The sequence below is a fragment of the Manis pentadactyla genome, chromosome 6 (assembly GCF_030020395.1).
Source record: "Manis pentadactyla isolate mManPen7 chromosome 6, mManPen7.hap1, whole genome shotgun sequence".
Classification (NCBI taxonomy): domain Eukaryota; kingdom Metazoa; phylum Chordata; class Mammalia; order Pholidota; family Manidae; genus Manis; species Manis pentadactyla.
In genome coordinates, this window is record NC_080024.1 from 2,655,819 (window position 1) to 2,674,061 (window position 18,243).

Sequence of the window (18,243 nt, forward strand, 5' to 3'; positions counted from 1 at the left end):
TTCCAAATAACTCAAAAGCTGAAGCTAGAAAGGTGTTAGGGGATGTGTCATTCATCCACTAACCCCAGTCCCTAAGTCCAAGGGAGAAAAGCTAATTACTTCCCACTGGTGGCCTCCTGTGTCCCGGTCACAGTTGTGGGGAATGGCTTAGGGTCAAAGGGCAGCCCTCCACAAGGCCGGCTCCTGGCCTCCCTCTCTCCCGCCAGGGCCGTGTGTGCATTCCCACGGCAGCACCTTCAGTGAGCTGATGGGTGTTCCACCAGCCTCCGTGGTCCTTCAGTCACAGTCCTGAAGTGACCTTTCCCACTCTTAAGCAGCATCTTCAGACCTAGAGGTGGTTGCCCCCAACCCTGTGGTTTTTAGGGTGATGTATGGATTAGATAAATACCAGGCACTGGGGGTGTAGCAGCAGACATGACTGGTGACTGGTGACACCTGTCCTAGTGAGTTTACAGTCTGGTGATCCTCTAGCAGACTGTCTCTAGCACATGGGTGTTTAGACCAAATGACTTAAAAAGTAGCGTGAGTACACTTAGCGTACATGTGGGTATGTGGGCATGCACACACATGCTTTTGGAGTCACACTCAAATTTGAATCCTGGCCCTCTCATATGACTTCAGACACAATCCTTCTCTTTTGAACTTCAGCTTCCTCTGTGAAGTGGAGGGTTACCCAGAAGTTAGCACAAGGCACGTGGTTATGGAAACAGAAATGCATGTAGTCAGCCTGCCCAACTGCCCTGTCCTGCGTGCTGTACACGTGGATAGTAACGCCTAGAGGGCTTTGTGGACACTTGTTAAGCGCCTCCCTTCTCAGAGATGACAAGACAGCACCTAGAGGGGGGTAGCACTTGCCCCTGGCCCCCAGTAGGGTTTGCATCTGAGTCTGGACCCAAACCCCAGGGCTTCTCTCCCTGGCTGGTGTTTCTGTGGTACCACTTTGCTGCTTGAACCTGAGTGTGTATTTGTTTCTGAGCTTGTGTTTGTCAGCAGGAGACTGTATCTGAAACTCCATTGTTAACTTTTCTCTTCCACTGAAAACTTAGAATTTCACGACTGGTGTCATCTCCACATTCCCAGGCAATCCTCTGTCGTTACAATGAGGAGAGTCAAAAGCACGCAGCCTTAAGCCTCAGCAAGGAGCATAATCCAACGCAGTATGAAGAGCGGATGAGAATACAGAAGGCTGGAGGAAACGTCAGGTAATCAGGCTGCTGGGAGAGGCAAGGGAGGAGGGCTGGTCCCCATCGGAGTGGCTGCGAGACCTTGCCAGGTTACGCTGTCTTCACTGTGATGAGACCAGCCTTCTGAGGTCTAACCCAGTGAAGCATGAATGGATGTTGTAGGATTTTATGTATGTCCAAATGGGAGCAAAAAATAAGTATAAGAAACATGTCTCCCTATGTGTGCAGAAGGAGGAATACTGTCTCAAATTCAAATTCATCATTTGCAACATTTTCTCTGTGCCTAGAAACTTTGATAAACACCATCATTTGTCATAACTAACTAAGCTGCAGTTTAGCCAAGTTCTCCAGAGAGAAAATCTGAAGTGACTGAGAGAGTGACTGTGGTGTGGGCTCTGCCCCTGGGCCCCGCGGGGAGCAGCTGCTCCGCACAGAGCTGCTCTCAGCCGCCCTTTGGTCTGCAGAAGCCGCGGGCCGCTCTGGTGTGTCACCGGCCGTGTCTCTGCGGGAGCTAAGGAGGGAGTGCTTCAGGAGAAGCCCACTTCAAGGACGCTGCATCATGAAATTGGCCAAAAGTGTTTTCTGGTTCGTTTTACAGTTTTGACCATTAGGATTTTTTATTCTGTTGGAGACAAGAAAGAAGTACTACACTGGTTACTTGTTCTTGGAAATGTAGTTTTTCTCGTCCATTTGGGGACGTCTTTGTTTAGTGCTCCAGGCTGACTCCAGCCAGTGGCAAATGAAGGTCTTTGTAGAGGAGTCAGTTCTTAAGAGTCTGGTCAAAAGTTTCTTTATAACTTTAAAATTCTGCTTTTGGCTGTACTTGGAAAGGTAGAGAGACATCGACAGTCCTGCAGCTGAACGTGAGGTCAGCTGTGTCACCGTGCTTTGTATTTCCCAATCCCCATGTGATTAAGAGCGGCATGTAGGCGCCTGACCGACCCGTGTGGGCATAGGGTGAGCTCCTCATTTCAAAGAAGAGGGGTGGGAGGCTCAGAGACAGCAGGTGCGGGCTGCGGTCCCCTCTCTTCCTGAGCTGAGCGCTAGGGTGGGTCCTTTTTTCTTTTCTTCCACCCCATCCCACTTATCAAAATTTTCAAACGTAGAAGATTTTGAATGGTAAAACAGACATTTCAGTTCCTACCAGTAGACACAGTAGTTAATATTTTGCCATATTCGCTTTGTATTTGTGTGTATTAGGCCAAATAGTTGCAGACATAACACCCAAGAAAATATTAATTCCTTCGGCTCTATTAGGTAATCTAATACCCTGTCTGTATTCATAGTTCCCCAGTGACCCCACCTCCCCCTGCCCAGTGTCTTCAAAGCCAGGGGCCAGTCACTGCTCGTGATTCCCCTGGACTCAGCACTTCATTGAGCATGGTCGCTGCTGCCCTGGGCATGGATCATGGCAGTAGTCCCAGCCAGGGGTTTGAGAGTCATCGGCTTTCAGAGATTGCTGTTTTTTCAGGGTTTTGTTTAAGTTGTTCACTTGTATTCCCTGTAAACTGGAGGTTAGGTCTAAAGGCTTCAGAGTCAGGCAGGATCAGACCTTCCTGTGTGTCGTTTTCTGCACCATAAGTGGCTTTTCCTGAGTCCGTGACTCTGTTGTTACTTTGTCTTATCATCCCTGTAGTTGAGTGGGTTCAAGGTTTCCACTCTGTAACTTTGCTGAGCAAACAAGGAAAATGGCAGCTTCTGTGATGTATATGTGTTTTTCTTTATCAGACTTAGGAGTTGTTCCATGGTTTCTGTACTGAGTCATGCTGGACCAGAAGTTACTGGGATAACTTCGGGACCTGCCGTTGCAGAGGTGGTCGCTGTGCTCGGTCTCGTTGAAACAAAGCCAGGTTTATGGCCTGGGCAGGGAGTCGCCCCCAGGCACCCCATCAGTGGGTCACTGTACCTTGTGGGCTTCTCATGGTACTTGTGCTTTGAGCTGCTGCCTAAATGTGCTCTTACGATAGAGAAACCCTGCCTCACCCCTCTTAAGTTTTGAGCTGTTCCTGTGCACTTCAGGTCCCACTTGCTGTTTGATTTAATGTACTCAAGACTGCTTAGCTTTTCATAGATGCTAGCATAAGTCTTTATTGGTACCTACTCAGCTGTGACCACTGGGAGGGTGACTTTGTGGACACAGTGAAGGGCCAGAGGTCAGGCTGAACTCCCAGCTCCAAGGCAGTGGCTCACACCCAGGCAGGGAGTCCCGTGCTGCATGCATGTGTCCGCCAGCATATCAGAGCTGCTTGTTCCATCATCTGGGGGCCCTGCAGTGATGCTGACCCTCCACACACAGGTGCCTGAGAGATGTGCTCAGGGTGAGCTTCAGGGTCTGCCAGGCACACTCACCTTTTGCATGTGGCTTCTCTAATTTTACAATTCAGTGTCTCAGTTACCCAGTGACTAATCCCAATAAGAATTGTCCTTGGGGACATTGAGCAGGGGACAATTTCCCCAATAGAACTCTGCTGTACCACCGGAGTCCCCTTCAAAGGTCACCTCCCATCTCTGCATCCCTCACTTAAAAATAGAACAGCTCACAGTATCATGCTGTGCCATGACGACCATTTGCATTTAAGTCAGATCACACCCATACCCCACGTAAAGAAAGCAGGCTGCTGAATCTGGGAGTAATCATTTTCAGGAGTTTTCTTTTTTTTTTATTGCTGGGGCGGGAAGTAAAAATTTCAAATGTCAAAAATTTCTCACATTGCATTTTCAAAGAGAACAGACTTCACCAATGTTGAGTGGTTGACACTTTGAAAGTTCCAAGCAAATGTTCATTTTCAACTGAAATTCTCTTCCATCTGCCTAGTGAGTCCATGTGAAGCGCATCACCCTCATGCTGTGTCAGGCTCCCTCAGTGTGAATTCTCGTCTAAAAACCTGGGAAACATGCCCCACTGAACAGCACACCAAGTGGGAAACATTTCATGATGCTGTAGATTCCATTCCAGTGTATCCTCAAGGCCTTGCTGGAGGACGCATACTCTTGGTTTCCGAAAGGAACAATTTAGGGAGAGTGGGGAAGGGAGCATATGCTCAGTCTAATCTGGGTCCTTATCTTGCATAATCTTTGGATTCTTTTCTCTCTTTAATATTATGCAATTTCCAGTATCTCAACCTCATCTACCCACCACTTAGTCCGGGTTTCTATCAGTTATTGTGACACACAATTAGAACCACTGCCAACTATTAAAGCTATCACAGTAAATCTAGTACCTTCACTAAGACAATTCAGAAGTACAACTTCAGCCTGATGTAAAAGTATGCTTTTTAGAAGAGCACTCTTTATTTTTTTGCTAACCCTTGTAATTGCACTTTTTTTTTACATTTTTTTTATTAAGGTATGATTGATATACACTCTTATGAAGGTTTCACATGAAAAACAATGTGGTTACTACCTTCACCCATATTATCAAGTCCCCACCCACACCCCAATGCAGTCACTGTCCCATCAGTGCAGCAAGTTGCCAGAGATCCACTGTGTCCCTTCTCTGTGATACACTGTTCTCCCTGTGATCCCCCACACCATGTGTACTAAACATAATACCCCTCAGTCCCTCCCTCCCCACCCGCCCTCCCACATTCCTCCCCTTTGGTAACCACTAATTCATTCTTGGAGTCTCTGAGTCTGCTGCCATTTTGTTCCTTTAGTTTGGCCTCATTGTTATACTCCACAAATGAGGAAAATCATTTGGCACTTGTTTTTCTCCGCCTGGCTTATTTCACTGAGCATAATGTCCTCCAGCTCCATCCATGTTGTTGCAAATGGTAGGACTTGTTTCTTTCTTATGGCTGAATACTATTCAGTTGTGTTTACATACCACCTCTTCCTTATCCATTCATCTACTGATGGACACTTAGGTTGCTTCCATATCTTGGCTATTGTAAAAAGTGCTGCGATGAACATAGGGGTGCATATGTCTTTTTGAATCTGAGAAGTTGTATTCTTTGGGTATATTCCAAGGAGTGGGATTCCGGGATCAAATGGTATTTCTATTTTTAGTTTTTTGAGGAACCTCCATATTGCTTTCCACAATGGTTGAACTAGCTTACATTCCCACCAGCAGTGTAGGAGGGTTCGCCTTTCTCCGCGTCCTCGCCAACATTTGTTGTTCTTAGTCTTTTCGATGCTGGCCATCCTTACTGGTGTGAGGTGATATCTCATTGGGGGTTTAATTTGCATTTCCCTGATGATTAGTGATGTGGAGCATCTTCTCATGTGTCTGTTGGCCATCCGAGTTTCCTCTTTGGAGAACCGTCTCTTCATGTCCTCTGCCCATTTGTTAATTGGGTTATTTGCTTTTTGGGTGCTGAGGTGTGTTAAGTTCTTTATATAATTTGGATGTTAACCCCTTGTCAGATATGTCATTTACAAATATATTCTCCCATGCTGTAGGATGCCTTTTTGTTTTGTTGATGATGTCCTTTGCCGTACAAAACCTTTTTAGTTTGATGTAGTCCCATGAGTTCATTTTTGCTTTTGTTTCCCTTTCTCGAGGAGATGGGTTCAGGAAGAAGTTGCTCATGCTTATATTCAGGAGTTGTTTGCCTATGTTGTCTTCTAAGAGTTTTATGGTTTCATGACTTACATTCAAGTCTTTAATCCATTTTGAGTTTACTTTTGTGTATGGGGTTAAACAGTAATCCAGTTTCATTCTCTTGCATGTAGCTGTCCAGTTTTGCCAACACCAGCTGTTGAAGAGGCTGTCATTTCCCCATTGTATGTCCATGGCTCCTTTATCATATATTAATTAACCATATATGGTTGGGTTTATATCAGGGCTCTCAATGTCTGTTCCATTGGACTATGGGTCTGTTCTTGTGCCAGTACCAAATTGTCTTGATTACTATGGCTTTGTAGTAGAGCTTAAAGTTAGGGAGCGTAATTCCCCCTGCTTTATTCTTCCTTCTCAGGATTGCTTTGGCTATTCAAGGTCTTTTGTGGTTCCATATGAATTTTAGGATGATTTTCTCTAGTTCGTTGAAGAATGCTGTTGGTATTTTGATAGGAATTGCATTGAATCTATAGATTGCTTCAGGCAGGATGGCCATTTTGACAATATTAATTCTTCCTATCCATGAGCACGGGATGTGTTTCCATTTATTAGTATCTTCTTTAATTTCTCTCATGAGTGTCTTGTAGTTTTCAGAGTATAGGTCTTTCACTTCCTTGGTTAGGTTTATTCCTAGGTATTTTATTCTTTTTGATGCAATTGTGAATGGAATTGTTTTCCTGATTTCTCTCTCTGCTAGTTCATTGTTAGTGTATAGGAATGCCACAGATTTATGTGTATTAATTTTGTATCCTGCGACTTTGCTGAATTCAGATATTAGATCTAGTAGTTTTGGAGTGGATTCTTTAGGGTTTTTTTATGAACAATATCATGGCATCTGCAAACAGGGACAGTTTAACTTCTTCCTTGCCAATCTGGATGCCTTTTATTTCTTTGTGTTGTCTGATTGCCGTGGCTAGGACCTCCAGTACTATGTTAAATAACAGTGGGGAGAGTGGGCATCCTTGTCTTGTTCCCGATCTTAAAGGAAAAGCTTTCAGCTTCTCGCTGTTAAGTATAATTTGGCTGTGGGTTTGTCATATATGGCCTTTATTACGTTGAGGTACTTGCCCTCTATACCCATTTTGTTGAGAGTTTTTATCATGAATGGATGTTGAATTTTGTCAAATGCTTTTTCAGCATCTATGGAGATGATGATGTGGTTTTTGTCCTTTTTGTTGAAGTGGTGGATGATGTTGATGGATTTTTGAATGTTGTACCATCCTTGCATCCCTGGCATAAATCCCACTTGATCATGATGGATGATCTTTTTGATGTATTTTTGAATTCGGTTTGCTAATATTTTGTTGAGTATTTTTGCATCTATATTCATCAGGGATATTGGTCTGTAATTTTCTTTTTTTGTGGTGTCTTTGCCTGGTTTTGGTATTAGAGTGATGCTGGCCTCATAGAATGAGTTTGGAAGTATTCCCTCTTCTGTTTTTTGGAAAACTTTAAGGAGAATGGGTATTAGGTCTTCACTAAATGTTTGATAAAATTCAGCGGTGAAGCCATCTGGTCCAGGGGTTTTGTTCTTAGGTAGGTTTTTTTTTTTCTGGATAATTATTTTTTATTGAAGGGTAGTTGACACACAGTATTATATTAGTTTCAGGTGTACAACACAGTGATTCAACATTTATATACATGATAATTCTAGGTTCCAGCTATCACCATACCAAGTTGTTACAATATTTTGACTATATTCCTTATGCTATACATTACATCCCGGTTACTTACTTATTTTACAATTGGAAGTGTGTACTTTTTTTGTGTGTGTGAGGGCATCTCTCATATTTATTGATCAAATGGTTGTTAACAACAATAAAATTCTGTATAGGGGAGTCAATGCTCAATGCACAATCATTAATCCACCCCAAGCCTAATTTTCGTCAGTCTCCAATCTTCTGAAGCATAACGAACAAGTTCTTACATGGAGAACAAATTCTTACATAGTGAATAAGTTACATGGTGAACAGTACAAGGGCAGTCATCACAGAAACTTTCGGTTTTGCTCATGCATTATGAACTATAAACAGTCAGTTCAAATATGAATACACATTTGATTTTTATACTTGATTTATATGTGGATACCACATTTCTCTCTTTATTATTATTATTTTTAATAAAATGCTGAAGTGGTAGGTAGATACAAGATAAAGGTAGAAAACATAGTTTAGTGTTGTAAGAGAGCAAATGTAGATATCAGGTGTGTGCCTGTAGACTATGTGTTAATCCAAGCTAGACAAGGGCAATAAAACATCCACGTATGCATAAGATTTCTCTCAGAACAGAGGGGGTGAGGTTCTAAGCCTCACCTCTGTTGATCCCCAATTTCTCACCTGATGGCCCCCCTGCGACTGTGCCTGTCTTAGGTTGTTCCTCCCTTGAGGAATCTTACCCGTCTCTGGCTAACCAGTCATCTTCCGGGGCCATACAGGGAAATGTTAAGTTGGTAAGTGAGAGAGAAGCCTTATTGTTTGACAAGGTTAGCTTTTTACTTATTTGCGTATTTATGCCCTGTGGCTTCTATGCCCAGCATTTGTCTTGAGGTGTCTTTACCACTTGGAAGAATGATGATACTCGGTAAATTCGATATGTGGCACGAATTCTATTTAAGGGTTGTAATTAGGTAGGAAGAAGAAAAGCTATAGAAGTAGCAGGCAGAAGAAAACCTGGGAAGATTGGTTATTTCTTTGACATATCTTCTTGTAGAGTAACTTCAGCATGTATATGTTTTAAACTACTAATTAAATTGTGCTCACACATTAACATAATAGGAGTACAGTACGTAACCAAAGCATACCTGTAATTACCTTCTTCTTGTAGAGTAATTACATACCTTCTTGTAGAGTAACTTCAGCATGTATAGGTTTTAAACTACTAATTAAATTGTGCACACACATTAACATAATAGGAGTACAGTATGTAACCAAAGCATATCTGTAATTACCAGCCATCTCCAGTGAAACCAAGAAAACCAGTTAGGCACCTTAGGCATTTGTGAAAACTTATCTATGATATGGTGGATATTGTCCAACTGAACTTGAACAGTCTGAGAGAATTCAGATAAATTAAAACAACCCATTCCTGGGGACTGTTCACATCCCATATGTTCTTTTAACAGTAAATAGTCTATAGTTGTAAGATTTTGGAGTGCTACAATTTGCACTTCTCCTAATTCTTGGTTGAGTTCCAACAGTATAGATCCAGTCAAATTTGTTGTTTTACTGTATGCACAGGCCAGCTTGGATATCTCCTCCTTCATTCCCATGGCAAGTCCAGGAACTGGTGGGATGAGTGCATCTACAGCTGTAGCAGTGCGTGGATCTTTGTTGGGGTTTTTTGATGATCATCTTCTGGCATGAGTCTTCCAGAGAGTGCTGATGTTGGAAGTTCTTTTTCATATCGTATCTTAGTTCATTTTCGGGGTAGCCAAATTAGGCTTTGATCCTCTGTATAAACACAAACAGACCCTTTGCCTACACTTTTATATGCCCTTTATATCATTGTGTAGAACTCATTGGAGGTCACCACACAGGAACTGCTTTTTTTTTTTTATCATTAATCTACACTTACATGATGAATACTTTGTTTACTAGGCTCACCCCTATATACCCCTTTACACTCACTGTCCATCAGCATAGCAAAATGTTGTAGAATCACTACTTGTCTTCTCTGTGCTGTACAGCCCTCCCCTTTCTCCCACCCCCCTATGGATGCTAATCTTAATACCCCCCTTTTTCTACCCCCCCTTATCCCTCCCTACCCACCCATCCTCCCCAGTCCCTTTCCCTTTGGTACCTGTTAGTCCATTCTTGAGTTCTGTGATTCTGCTGCTGTTTTGTTCCTTCAGTTTTTCCTTTGTTCTTATATTCCACAGATGAGTGAAATCATTTGGTATTTCTCTTTCTCCACTTGGCTTGTTTCACTGAGCATAATACCCTCCAGCTCCATCCATGTTGCTGCAAATGGTAGGATTTGTCTTAGGTAGGTTTTTGATTACCAGTTCAATTTCGTTGCTGGTAATTGATCTGTTCAGATTTTCTGTTTCTTCCTTGGTCAGGCTTGGAAGATTGTATTTTTCTAGAAAGTTGTCCGTTTCTTGTAGGTTCTCCAGTTTGTTAGCATATAATTTTTCATAGTATTCTCCAATAATTCTTTGTATTTCTGTGGTGTCCGTAGTGATTTTTCCTTTCTCATTTCTGATTCTGTTTATGTGTGTAGACTCTCTTTATTTCTTGATAAGTCTGGCTTGGGGTTTATCTATTTTGTTTATTTTTTCGAGGAACCAGCTCTTGCTTTCATTGATTCTTTCTATTGTTTTATTCTTCTCAATTTTATTTATTTCTGCTCTAATCTTTATTATGTCCCGCCTTCTACTGACTTTGGGCCTCATTTGTTGTTCTTTTTCTAGTTTCATTAATTGTGAGTTTAGACTGCTTATATGGGATTGTTCTTCTTTCCTGAGGTAGGCCTGTGTTGCAATATACTTTCCTCTTAGCACAGCTTTGGCTGCGTCCCACAGATTTTGTGGTGTTGCATTATTGTTGTCATTTGTCTCCATATATTGCTTGATCTCTGTTTTTATTTGGTCATTGGTCCATTGGTTATTTATGAGCATGTTGTGAAGCCTCCATGTGTTTGTGGGATTTTTCATTTTCTCTGCGTAATTTATTTTTAGTTTCATAGCTTTGTGATCTGAGAAACTGGTTGGTACAATTTCAATATTTTTGAATATACTGAGGCTCTTTTTGTGGCCTAGTATATGATCTATTCTTGAAAATGTTCCATGTGCCCTTGAGAAGAATGTGTATTCTGTTGCTTTTGGGTGTAGAGTTCTGTAGATGTCTGTTAGGTCCATCTGTTCTATTGTGTTGTTCAATGCCTCTGTCTCCTTACTTATCTTCTCTCTGGTTGATCTGTCCTTCAGAGTGAGTGGAGTGTTGAAGTCTCCTAGAATGAATGCATTGCATTCTATTTCCCCTTTTAATTATGTTAGTATTTGTTTCACATATGTGGGTGCTCCTGTGTTGGGAGCATAGATATTTATAATGGTTATATCTTGTTGGATTGACCCCTTTATCATTATGTAATGTCCTTCTTTGTCTCTTGTGACTTTCTGTGTTTTGAAGTCTATTTTGTCTGATACAAGTACTGCAACTTCTGCTTTTTTCTCTCTGTTAGTTGCATGAAATATCTTTTTCCATCCCTTCACTTTTAGTCTGTGTATGTCTTTGGGTTTAAAGTGAGTCTCTTGCAGGCAGCATATAGATTGGTCTTGTTTTTTTATCCATTCAGTGACTCTGTATCTTTTGATTGGTGCATTCAGTCCATTTACATTTAGGGTGATTATCAATAGGTATGTACTTATTGCCATTGCAGGCTTTAGATTCGTGGTTACCAAAGGTTCAAGGTTAATTTCCTTACTAAGAGTCTAATTTAACTCACTTAAGATGCTGTTACAAACACAATCTAAAGGTTCTTTTCTTTTTCTCCTCCATTTTCTTCCTCCTCCATTCTTTATATATTAGGTATCATATTCTGTATTGTTTGTTTATCCCTTGATTGACTTTGGGGATAGTTAATTTAATTTTGCATTTGCTTAGTAATTAGCTGTTCTACTTTCTTTAGTGTGGTTTTGTTTCCTCTGTTGACAGCTATTAAACCTTAGGAACACTTCCATCTATAGCAGTGCCTCCAAAATAGACTGTAGAGATGGTTTGTGGGAGGTAAATTGTCTCAGCTTTTGCTTATCTGGAAATTGTTTAATCCCTCCTTCAAATTTAAATGATAATCTTGCCAGATAAAGTAATCTTGGTTCCAGGCCCTTCTGCTTCATTGCATTAAACACATCATGCCACTCCCTTCTGGCCTGTAAGGTTTCTGCTGAGAAGTCTGATGTTAGCCTGATGGGCTTTCCTTTGTATGTGATCTTATTTCTCTCTCTGGCTGCTTTTAATAGTCTTTCCTTATCCTTGATCTTTGCCAGTTTTATTACTATATGTCTTGGTGTTGTCTTCCTTGGGTCCCTTGTGTTGGGGGATCTGTGGATCTCCATGGCCTGAGAGACTATCTCCTTCCCCAGATTGGGGAAGTTTTCAGCAACTACCTCCTCAAAGACACTTTCTATCCCTTTCTCTCTCTTCTTCTTCTTCTGGTATCCCTATAATGTGAATATTGTTCCTCTTGGATTGGTCACACAGTTCTCTCAATATTCTTTCATTCTTAGAGATCCTTTTTTCTCTCTGTGCCTCAGCTTCTTTGTATTCCTCTTCTCTAGTTTCTATTTCATTTATTGTCTCCTCCACCGTATTCAACCTGCTTTTAATACCCTCCATCATGCTCTTCAGCGATTGGATCTCCGACCTGAATTTATTCCTGAATTCTTGGATGTCTTTCCGTACCTCCGTTAGCATGTTGATGATTTTTATTTTGAACTCCCTTTCAGGAAGAGTCACGAGGTCCATATCATTTAAATCTTTCTCGGGAGTTGTATTAATAATTTTACTCTGGACCAGGTTCCTTTGGCGTTTCATGTTTGTATATGGCGCCCTCTAGTGTCCAGAAGGTCTACTCTGGAGCTGCTGAGCCCCTGAAGCAATGTTGGGGGTCGCAGGGGAGCAGTATTGGTGCCTGGGGGTAGGAAAGAGCTGTTCCCCACCTTCCGGCTGCTGTGCCTGTCTCCACTGCCTGAGCCAGTGGGCCGGTCACACAGGTATAAGCGTTTGTCCCAGAGCAGCCAGATATGGATCCCTGCTTTCCACAAGTGGGTGGAATCTCAGTGTCTCCAGGAATTTTGCCTGTCTTAGCTTTCCAACCCCATAATCAGAAGAATATGATGACAGTACCATGAAATGTAGGTTTGTGCTCCCAGCGCAGGTCTCCGGAGCTAGGTATTCAGCAGTCCCAGGCCTTCCACTCCCTCCCTGCTCCGTTTCTTCCTCCCGCTGGTGAGCTGGGGTGGGGGAGGGGCTCGGGTCCTGCGGAGCCACAGCTCCGGTACGTTACCCCGTTCGGCGAGGTCTGCTCTTTTCTCCAGGTGTGTGCAGTCTGATGCGTCCTCTTTCCTGTTGCTCTTTCAGGATTAGTTGCATCAACTATGTTTTCTAATTGTATACGGTTTTAGGAGGAAGCCTCTGTCTCTCTTCTCACGCCACCATCTTTAATCTCAGAAGTTTTCTAAATCTGATTGGATCAAAGTATAAAATACTGTGTGTTCCCGCTATTCTTCTCCCTGTTTGCATGTTCAAATCACCTGAGAAGCTTCACAACACAAAGACAAAGCCAGGCCCCCACCCAGTCTGGTCTCTGAGCCATGGGCAAAATCGGCGGTTTTGGGCAGGTGCTGCTCCCATCAGCTTGTAGCTGGGCTGAGGTGCCAGGGGCGGCAGGAATGTTAATAACCTAGAGCCATGAAGGCTCAGCACAAATATGTGTAGACGTGGCTAAGAGATGTCAGTACAGGTTAATATGAATTCTACAGGTTGTATCTTCCACTCTCCGTTTTTCTGCTTTTAAGATCAGATTGGAAGTGCTGTGGGCCCATGATCTGTCAGGGTCTTAAAATGTTTTTCCTCTCACTTTAGGGATGGACGTGTTCTGGGTGTGCTGGAGGTGTCCCGCTCTATCGGGGATGGGCAGTACAAGCGTTGCGGGGTCACATCTGTGCCAGATATCAGACGCTGCCAGCTGACCCCCAATGACAGGTGAATTGACCCGCCAGAGGGACAGGCACACGTACATGTGGCCTGTCTTCTCTTTACGACTTTTTCCAGTTCGTAATGAACGTTGGGTGGGGACAGCCATGGTTTCGGCATTGTGCTGGGCCCTGGCAGTACCAAGATAAGTGAGATGCGGTTCTGCTCTGCTGGGGTCCACAGTCTGCTAGGGGAGCACACATGTATGGGTGCTCTGGAAGGCTTTGGCCGTAGAAGGGCAATGTCTCTGTTGGAGAAAGGAGAGGAGTTTCTGGCAGAAGGACTCCACGCAGGCATTAAGGGAGGACAGCGGAAGAACACAGCCCAGCAGATGCCAGTGGTGGGAGTGGTGGGAAGGTGATGGCAGTGCGTCTCAGGGTCAGACTGTGGGTGACCCTGAGTGCTGTGTTGAGTGGTTTGAATTATAATTGGTGGAGAATCATGGGAGGTGGGTAGAGAGGCCCCCTGTCTAGTTGTGCATCACCCAAAAGTGCCTGGGGAGAAGGTAACCATGGCTGGCCAGCGAGCTGTGGTTGCAGGTTGGAGTGGATGGAGCCGGGAGGTTCATCGGGACCCGACACAGTGGCTTGATGGGGTGACTGCACTAAGGCCCCAGTGGAAAGGAAAATAGAGAAAAGCCCAGAATGCTAGGACTTGGGACTGATCGCGGAGGGAATGTGGGGACTTCCTGCAGCATGTCCTGGGGGTGGCTCCTCGGAGCTCTGCTCCCCACGCTGCCAGGGAGGGGCCTCGCCGCACCCTTTCTCCCCGCCTCTCTGCTCTCCGTGCTTGCCTTCTGCATGCCATGTTCTTGTCAGTTTTAGGGTGTGGGACATGTTCCCACCAGCCACTCCTCGGGTTTTCTAAATGATGCCCCAGGAAATCTGTCAGCTTCCACACGGGCCCAGGCCCTGACAAACGTGCTGTGCTGGCTCCCACTGCTCTGGGCTGTGGTTGTGGTTTGTGTGATCAGCTACCCGGGGTCTGTCACCTCACTGGAAGGGAAAAACCAAGACCTGGGTGTTAGAATGAGAAAGGGAAGGCGATTACACCTTAAAGCTGTGGGGACACGTTCTGGACTCCTGGAGAATGAGAACTGTTACTTCTGATCCCTTATGAGGAGAGGGACGTCCCTGGGAAGTAAGAGGGGTGGGGTTTTGATGAGAAGATGGTTTTCACCTGGAGGTGGGTGCTGGTCCCTCTGTGGTCCTGGACACTCACAGCCTTCACGTGGGTGGTGAGTACCCAAGGCCATTCTGTTTAGGCCGAGACTGTCATCTTACTTCTTTGGGAAGTGGCTCAAGGTACGACGTGGTGGCAGAAATTCAGCATATATTTATCATACCACGGGGTGATTTTCCTTGTCTGTCTCAGGATGTGCAGCACCCAGCAGTTGGGTTAACCGTGGTTCCCATGTCGTAGGTTCATTTTGTTGGCCTGCGATGGCCTCTTCAAAGTCTTCACCCCGGAGGAAGCTGTGAACTTCATCTTGTCCTGCCTTGAGGTGAGGAGTCTCACAAGCCAGTCGCCCCAGCCACACTGGCGTTTCAGAGAAGTCTGGATACCCGTCCTTCCCGTGTCCGGCCCCAGTTTATTTTGCCAGTGAGCCCAGGGACTTACCTGTCAGTTGGAGAGCAGGGAGCAGTTCTCATGGCAGTGGTGTCTCAGGGAGTGATGGGGTGCTGGTTCCCCTGCTCACCATGCTGTTCCCTGTCCGGTAGGATGAGAAGATTCAGAGCCGAGAGGGGAAGCCTGCCACCGACGCCCGCTACGAAGCAGCCTGCAACAGGCTGGCCAGCAAGGCGGTGCAGCGGGGCTCTGCAGACAACGTCACCGTGATGGTGGTGCAGATTGGACACTGAGGATGTGGCCGGGAGGGCATGGCGCTGACGTCAGAGGTTCATTGTATGTGTGCACATGTTGTGTGTTTCGTGTACTCCTGTGGGACTCACATGCTTGTAAATAAAGTTTTTTTTTTCTAATCTTTTGAGTTCTCTTACTGCATTTTGAGCAACTCTTGACCTTTTGGAGATTGTGTTTGCTTTTGAATATGCTCTGAGTCTTCCCTTATTTAAACCATTCTAGGCATCTTGGGCTGTTGACTTGTCATAACCCGCAAGCGGGCCGAGTGGCAGTCTGTCATTCATGGGCACCGCACCTGGGCTGCTCCATCCCTGTGCTGACCCTGGCTGGGGAAGTGGCACTTCACAGTGAGGAGGTTGAGGTGATGACTGGCCCAGAGGGCAGATTTAGGGCTTTCCTGTTCTCCATATGAAAGTCTCAGTGTTCACACCTTGTAAACACCCTGTATGATCCCAGGCTTATAGGCCAGGCTATTACTTGGGAGCATAACTCGCCCCCAACAGGCCCTCTGAACATAGCACTGAGTCCCGCTTATTTCTGATGCCATTAATGGGTACAGTCCGGCTGCAGGTGTCTTGGAGTGTGGGGCTTACTTGGTCCCACATCTGGATCCCCGTGTGGACTGCCCTCCCCCTGTTCAGCAGTCAAGCTGCTGCTGAGTCCGGCCTCTAAAGCCTGCTCCCCATCTTAGAAACGTGTGTTCAGGGGGCTCTCTGCTGGCGGATGTTGATCTTTGCAACACCTCAAAGGATGACCCTTCTGTTAAAGACATTAAAAATCCCATGGCGAGCCTTCACAGAACAAACTTTAAAATACTTTTCAAGTCTTTGTTCATATGTTAAAAAAACAGGTGGTCATTATTGCTGCAGTTGTTTTCTAGCAGAGCAGCTCTTAGGTCTTCTGTGTGAACGCCTGGGGATGATGTAAGATCCTGGAAATTTGCATTTGAAGCAGCTGTTTTGTACTGGCTCCCTGCCCAGCACTGGCACAAGTCTTATCACCCTTTCAGTTTAGTGGAACTGGTGTCCCTGCTACAAGTGCCCTGGGGGACTTTTCGAGCACACCCTTCCCTGGAGAGCTAAGAACCAGGTTCCAGTTCTGCTCAGGACAGTACAGCACTGAAAGGGGTCTCACTCAGCGCCTCAGGAAATAGTTTACTCAGTAAACATAGTCCTGTAGCAGACAGGGTGTTAGTCTGCAACCCACAGGCCCCTGATTCCCAAGTGCCACTGCCTGTGCTGGGGAGGCCTGGCACTGCGTCTCCCTGGCCAGACCCTCCCTGTGCCTCCATGGGATCCAGACTAGCCTTAGTGGGCCTGGCCTTAATGACTAAGATTCGGTATTTTAAGATTTCCCGTTTTTATAACTTTGTGTAAATCACGTAACACAATTCTTAAGTACTTGAACCACCTTATAAAGTCAGATATATATAAATACATCCACTGGCAGTATCATGCAGTAAATACTTCAATAGATTGCTGTATGCTGTACATATATGTTGAGAAGAGGAAAAATATCTATGGCTTCCTTAAGGGTAAAAGATAACTTCTCTGAAATACCTGTGCCGGCTGGATACAAAGTGAAATCCAGAAGAGGGTGTGGCCCCACCCCCCTTATCAAAGCGCGTGGGGAGGCTGGACATAGGCCAGCGAGGCTTCCTGGTAGGGCGGGCACAAGTCCTACCGAGAATCCTACCAGGCCTGCCAAAGGGCATAGAGTGGCTGGGTATAGTGTTTGGGGGCCCCTGGCTGGGAGGGAGGTGTTTGATTCTGAGTGAGGGGATGGAAGCTTTGGGCTCCTGGGGGGTCACTCAGGCCAGGCTGCGGTCACTTAATCCTGAGGCCTGCTGGAAAGTTAAAGTGCCTGCAGCCATTGCCCCTTTCCCTTTTGGGCCTGCACATCCTTGCTAAGACTGGCTGGGACCCCCAGGCAGTGGCACCAGGTCCCTGTAACCCATGGTGCGGGTACAGATGGGGGTTGGGGTGACTTCCTCAGCAGGCGGTGGGGGGTCTGGGCTGCAGGCTGACAGGAACACCCGGCCTCCATCATCGCTACAGCAGTGGTACCCAGCCTTGCCAAGAACAGCTCCTAATCACCTCCACCTGGCTGGGCTTGGGCTGCATTTCCACATAAGTAGGTAAGAGGTTTGGGAGAACCCTAGAGCCGACCCAGCAAAGCCAGCGGTGGGCACTGGAACTACCAGCTTGTAGAAGCCTCTGCTTCATCTATTGGGGTGGGCAGGGCCTGGCCATCTCTAATCTGTAGAGCTGTGCTAGATCTTTTCATCTGGTGGGTGGGTCCCAGCAGAGTCAGCCTCCAGGGGATGGGAAAGGGACTGTCTCTGAAAGGCTTTGCAGAGGACGGAAATGCAGCTCCTACTTGAAAAGGTGAATGTGGGCTTAACTTGCAAACAGCAGTGAAAACAGCCAGGCCCAGGCTATCACCGAAGCCCCTCCATGTCTGGGGCCTGAGGCTGCTGGGCCAAGGGGTCCCATGGTCATGGCAGACCTGCCACCAGGGGGCCCCCCAGTAGAAATGGGGGGTGGGGGTGGGAAGGCTGCTGCCCACACTGGCCAGGCCTCGCAGCACTTGCTGGAGGCTTGGCCCCGTGCTGGCCACCGTCCTCCACGGCACACCAGGCAGGCTGAGCAGACCTTCCCCCTGCGCTGCTGCTCCCGGCAGCCTGTGAGAACAGCAAGATGGAAAGGGGGGGTGGGGCCACGATGAAGCAGCTGAGGCTGTGGGCAACATTCCCAACAGGCCGGGAGGGGCTGGTTCTGTAGCCAGGGCAAAGCACGTGCTCCTGGACACACGGAACCTTGCTGGAAATATTTCCTGGATAAACAGCTCAATAGGGCTTTTTCACTTTTCAAAGATGGCATCCTGAAGTCACTCCTGGTTTCTGGGACCACCAGTGTGCATGTCACCCGCCTGGACTGCT

General features: G+C 45.7%; 1 protein-coding gene across 4 annotated transcripts in view; it reads left to right on the forward strand.

Annotated features, from left to right (window-relative positions):
- ILKAP (ILK associated serine/threonine phosphatase) overlaps positions 1–15,421 on the forward strand; it is a 30,247-nt gene extending 14,826 nt beyond the window's left edge. For 2 of the 4 annotated variants that reach the window (XM_036901164.2, XM_036901168.2), the window contains 4 exons: positions 1,081–1,202; positions 13,329–13,448; positions 14,862–14,943; positions 15,161–15,421. In XM_036901164.2, coding sequence (XP_036757059.1) covers positions 1,081–1,202; positions 13,329–13,448; positions 14,862–14,943; positions 15,161–15,301 — 465 coding nt within the window. In that variant the 3' untranslated portion in view covers positions 15,302–15,421. Of the gene's footprint in view, positions 1–1,080; positions 1,203–13,328; positions 13,449–14,813; positions 14,944–15,160 lie in introns of those variants that run through there. The other 2 variants (XM_057503374.1, XM_057503373.1) reach the window with 2 other exon arrangements.
- Positions 15,422–18,243: the final 2,822 nt, after the last annotated feature.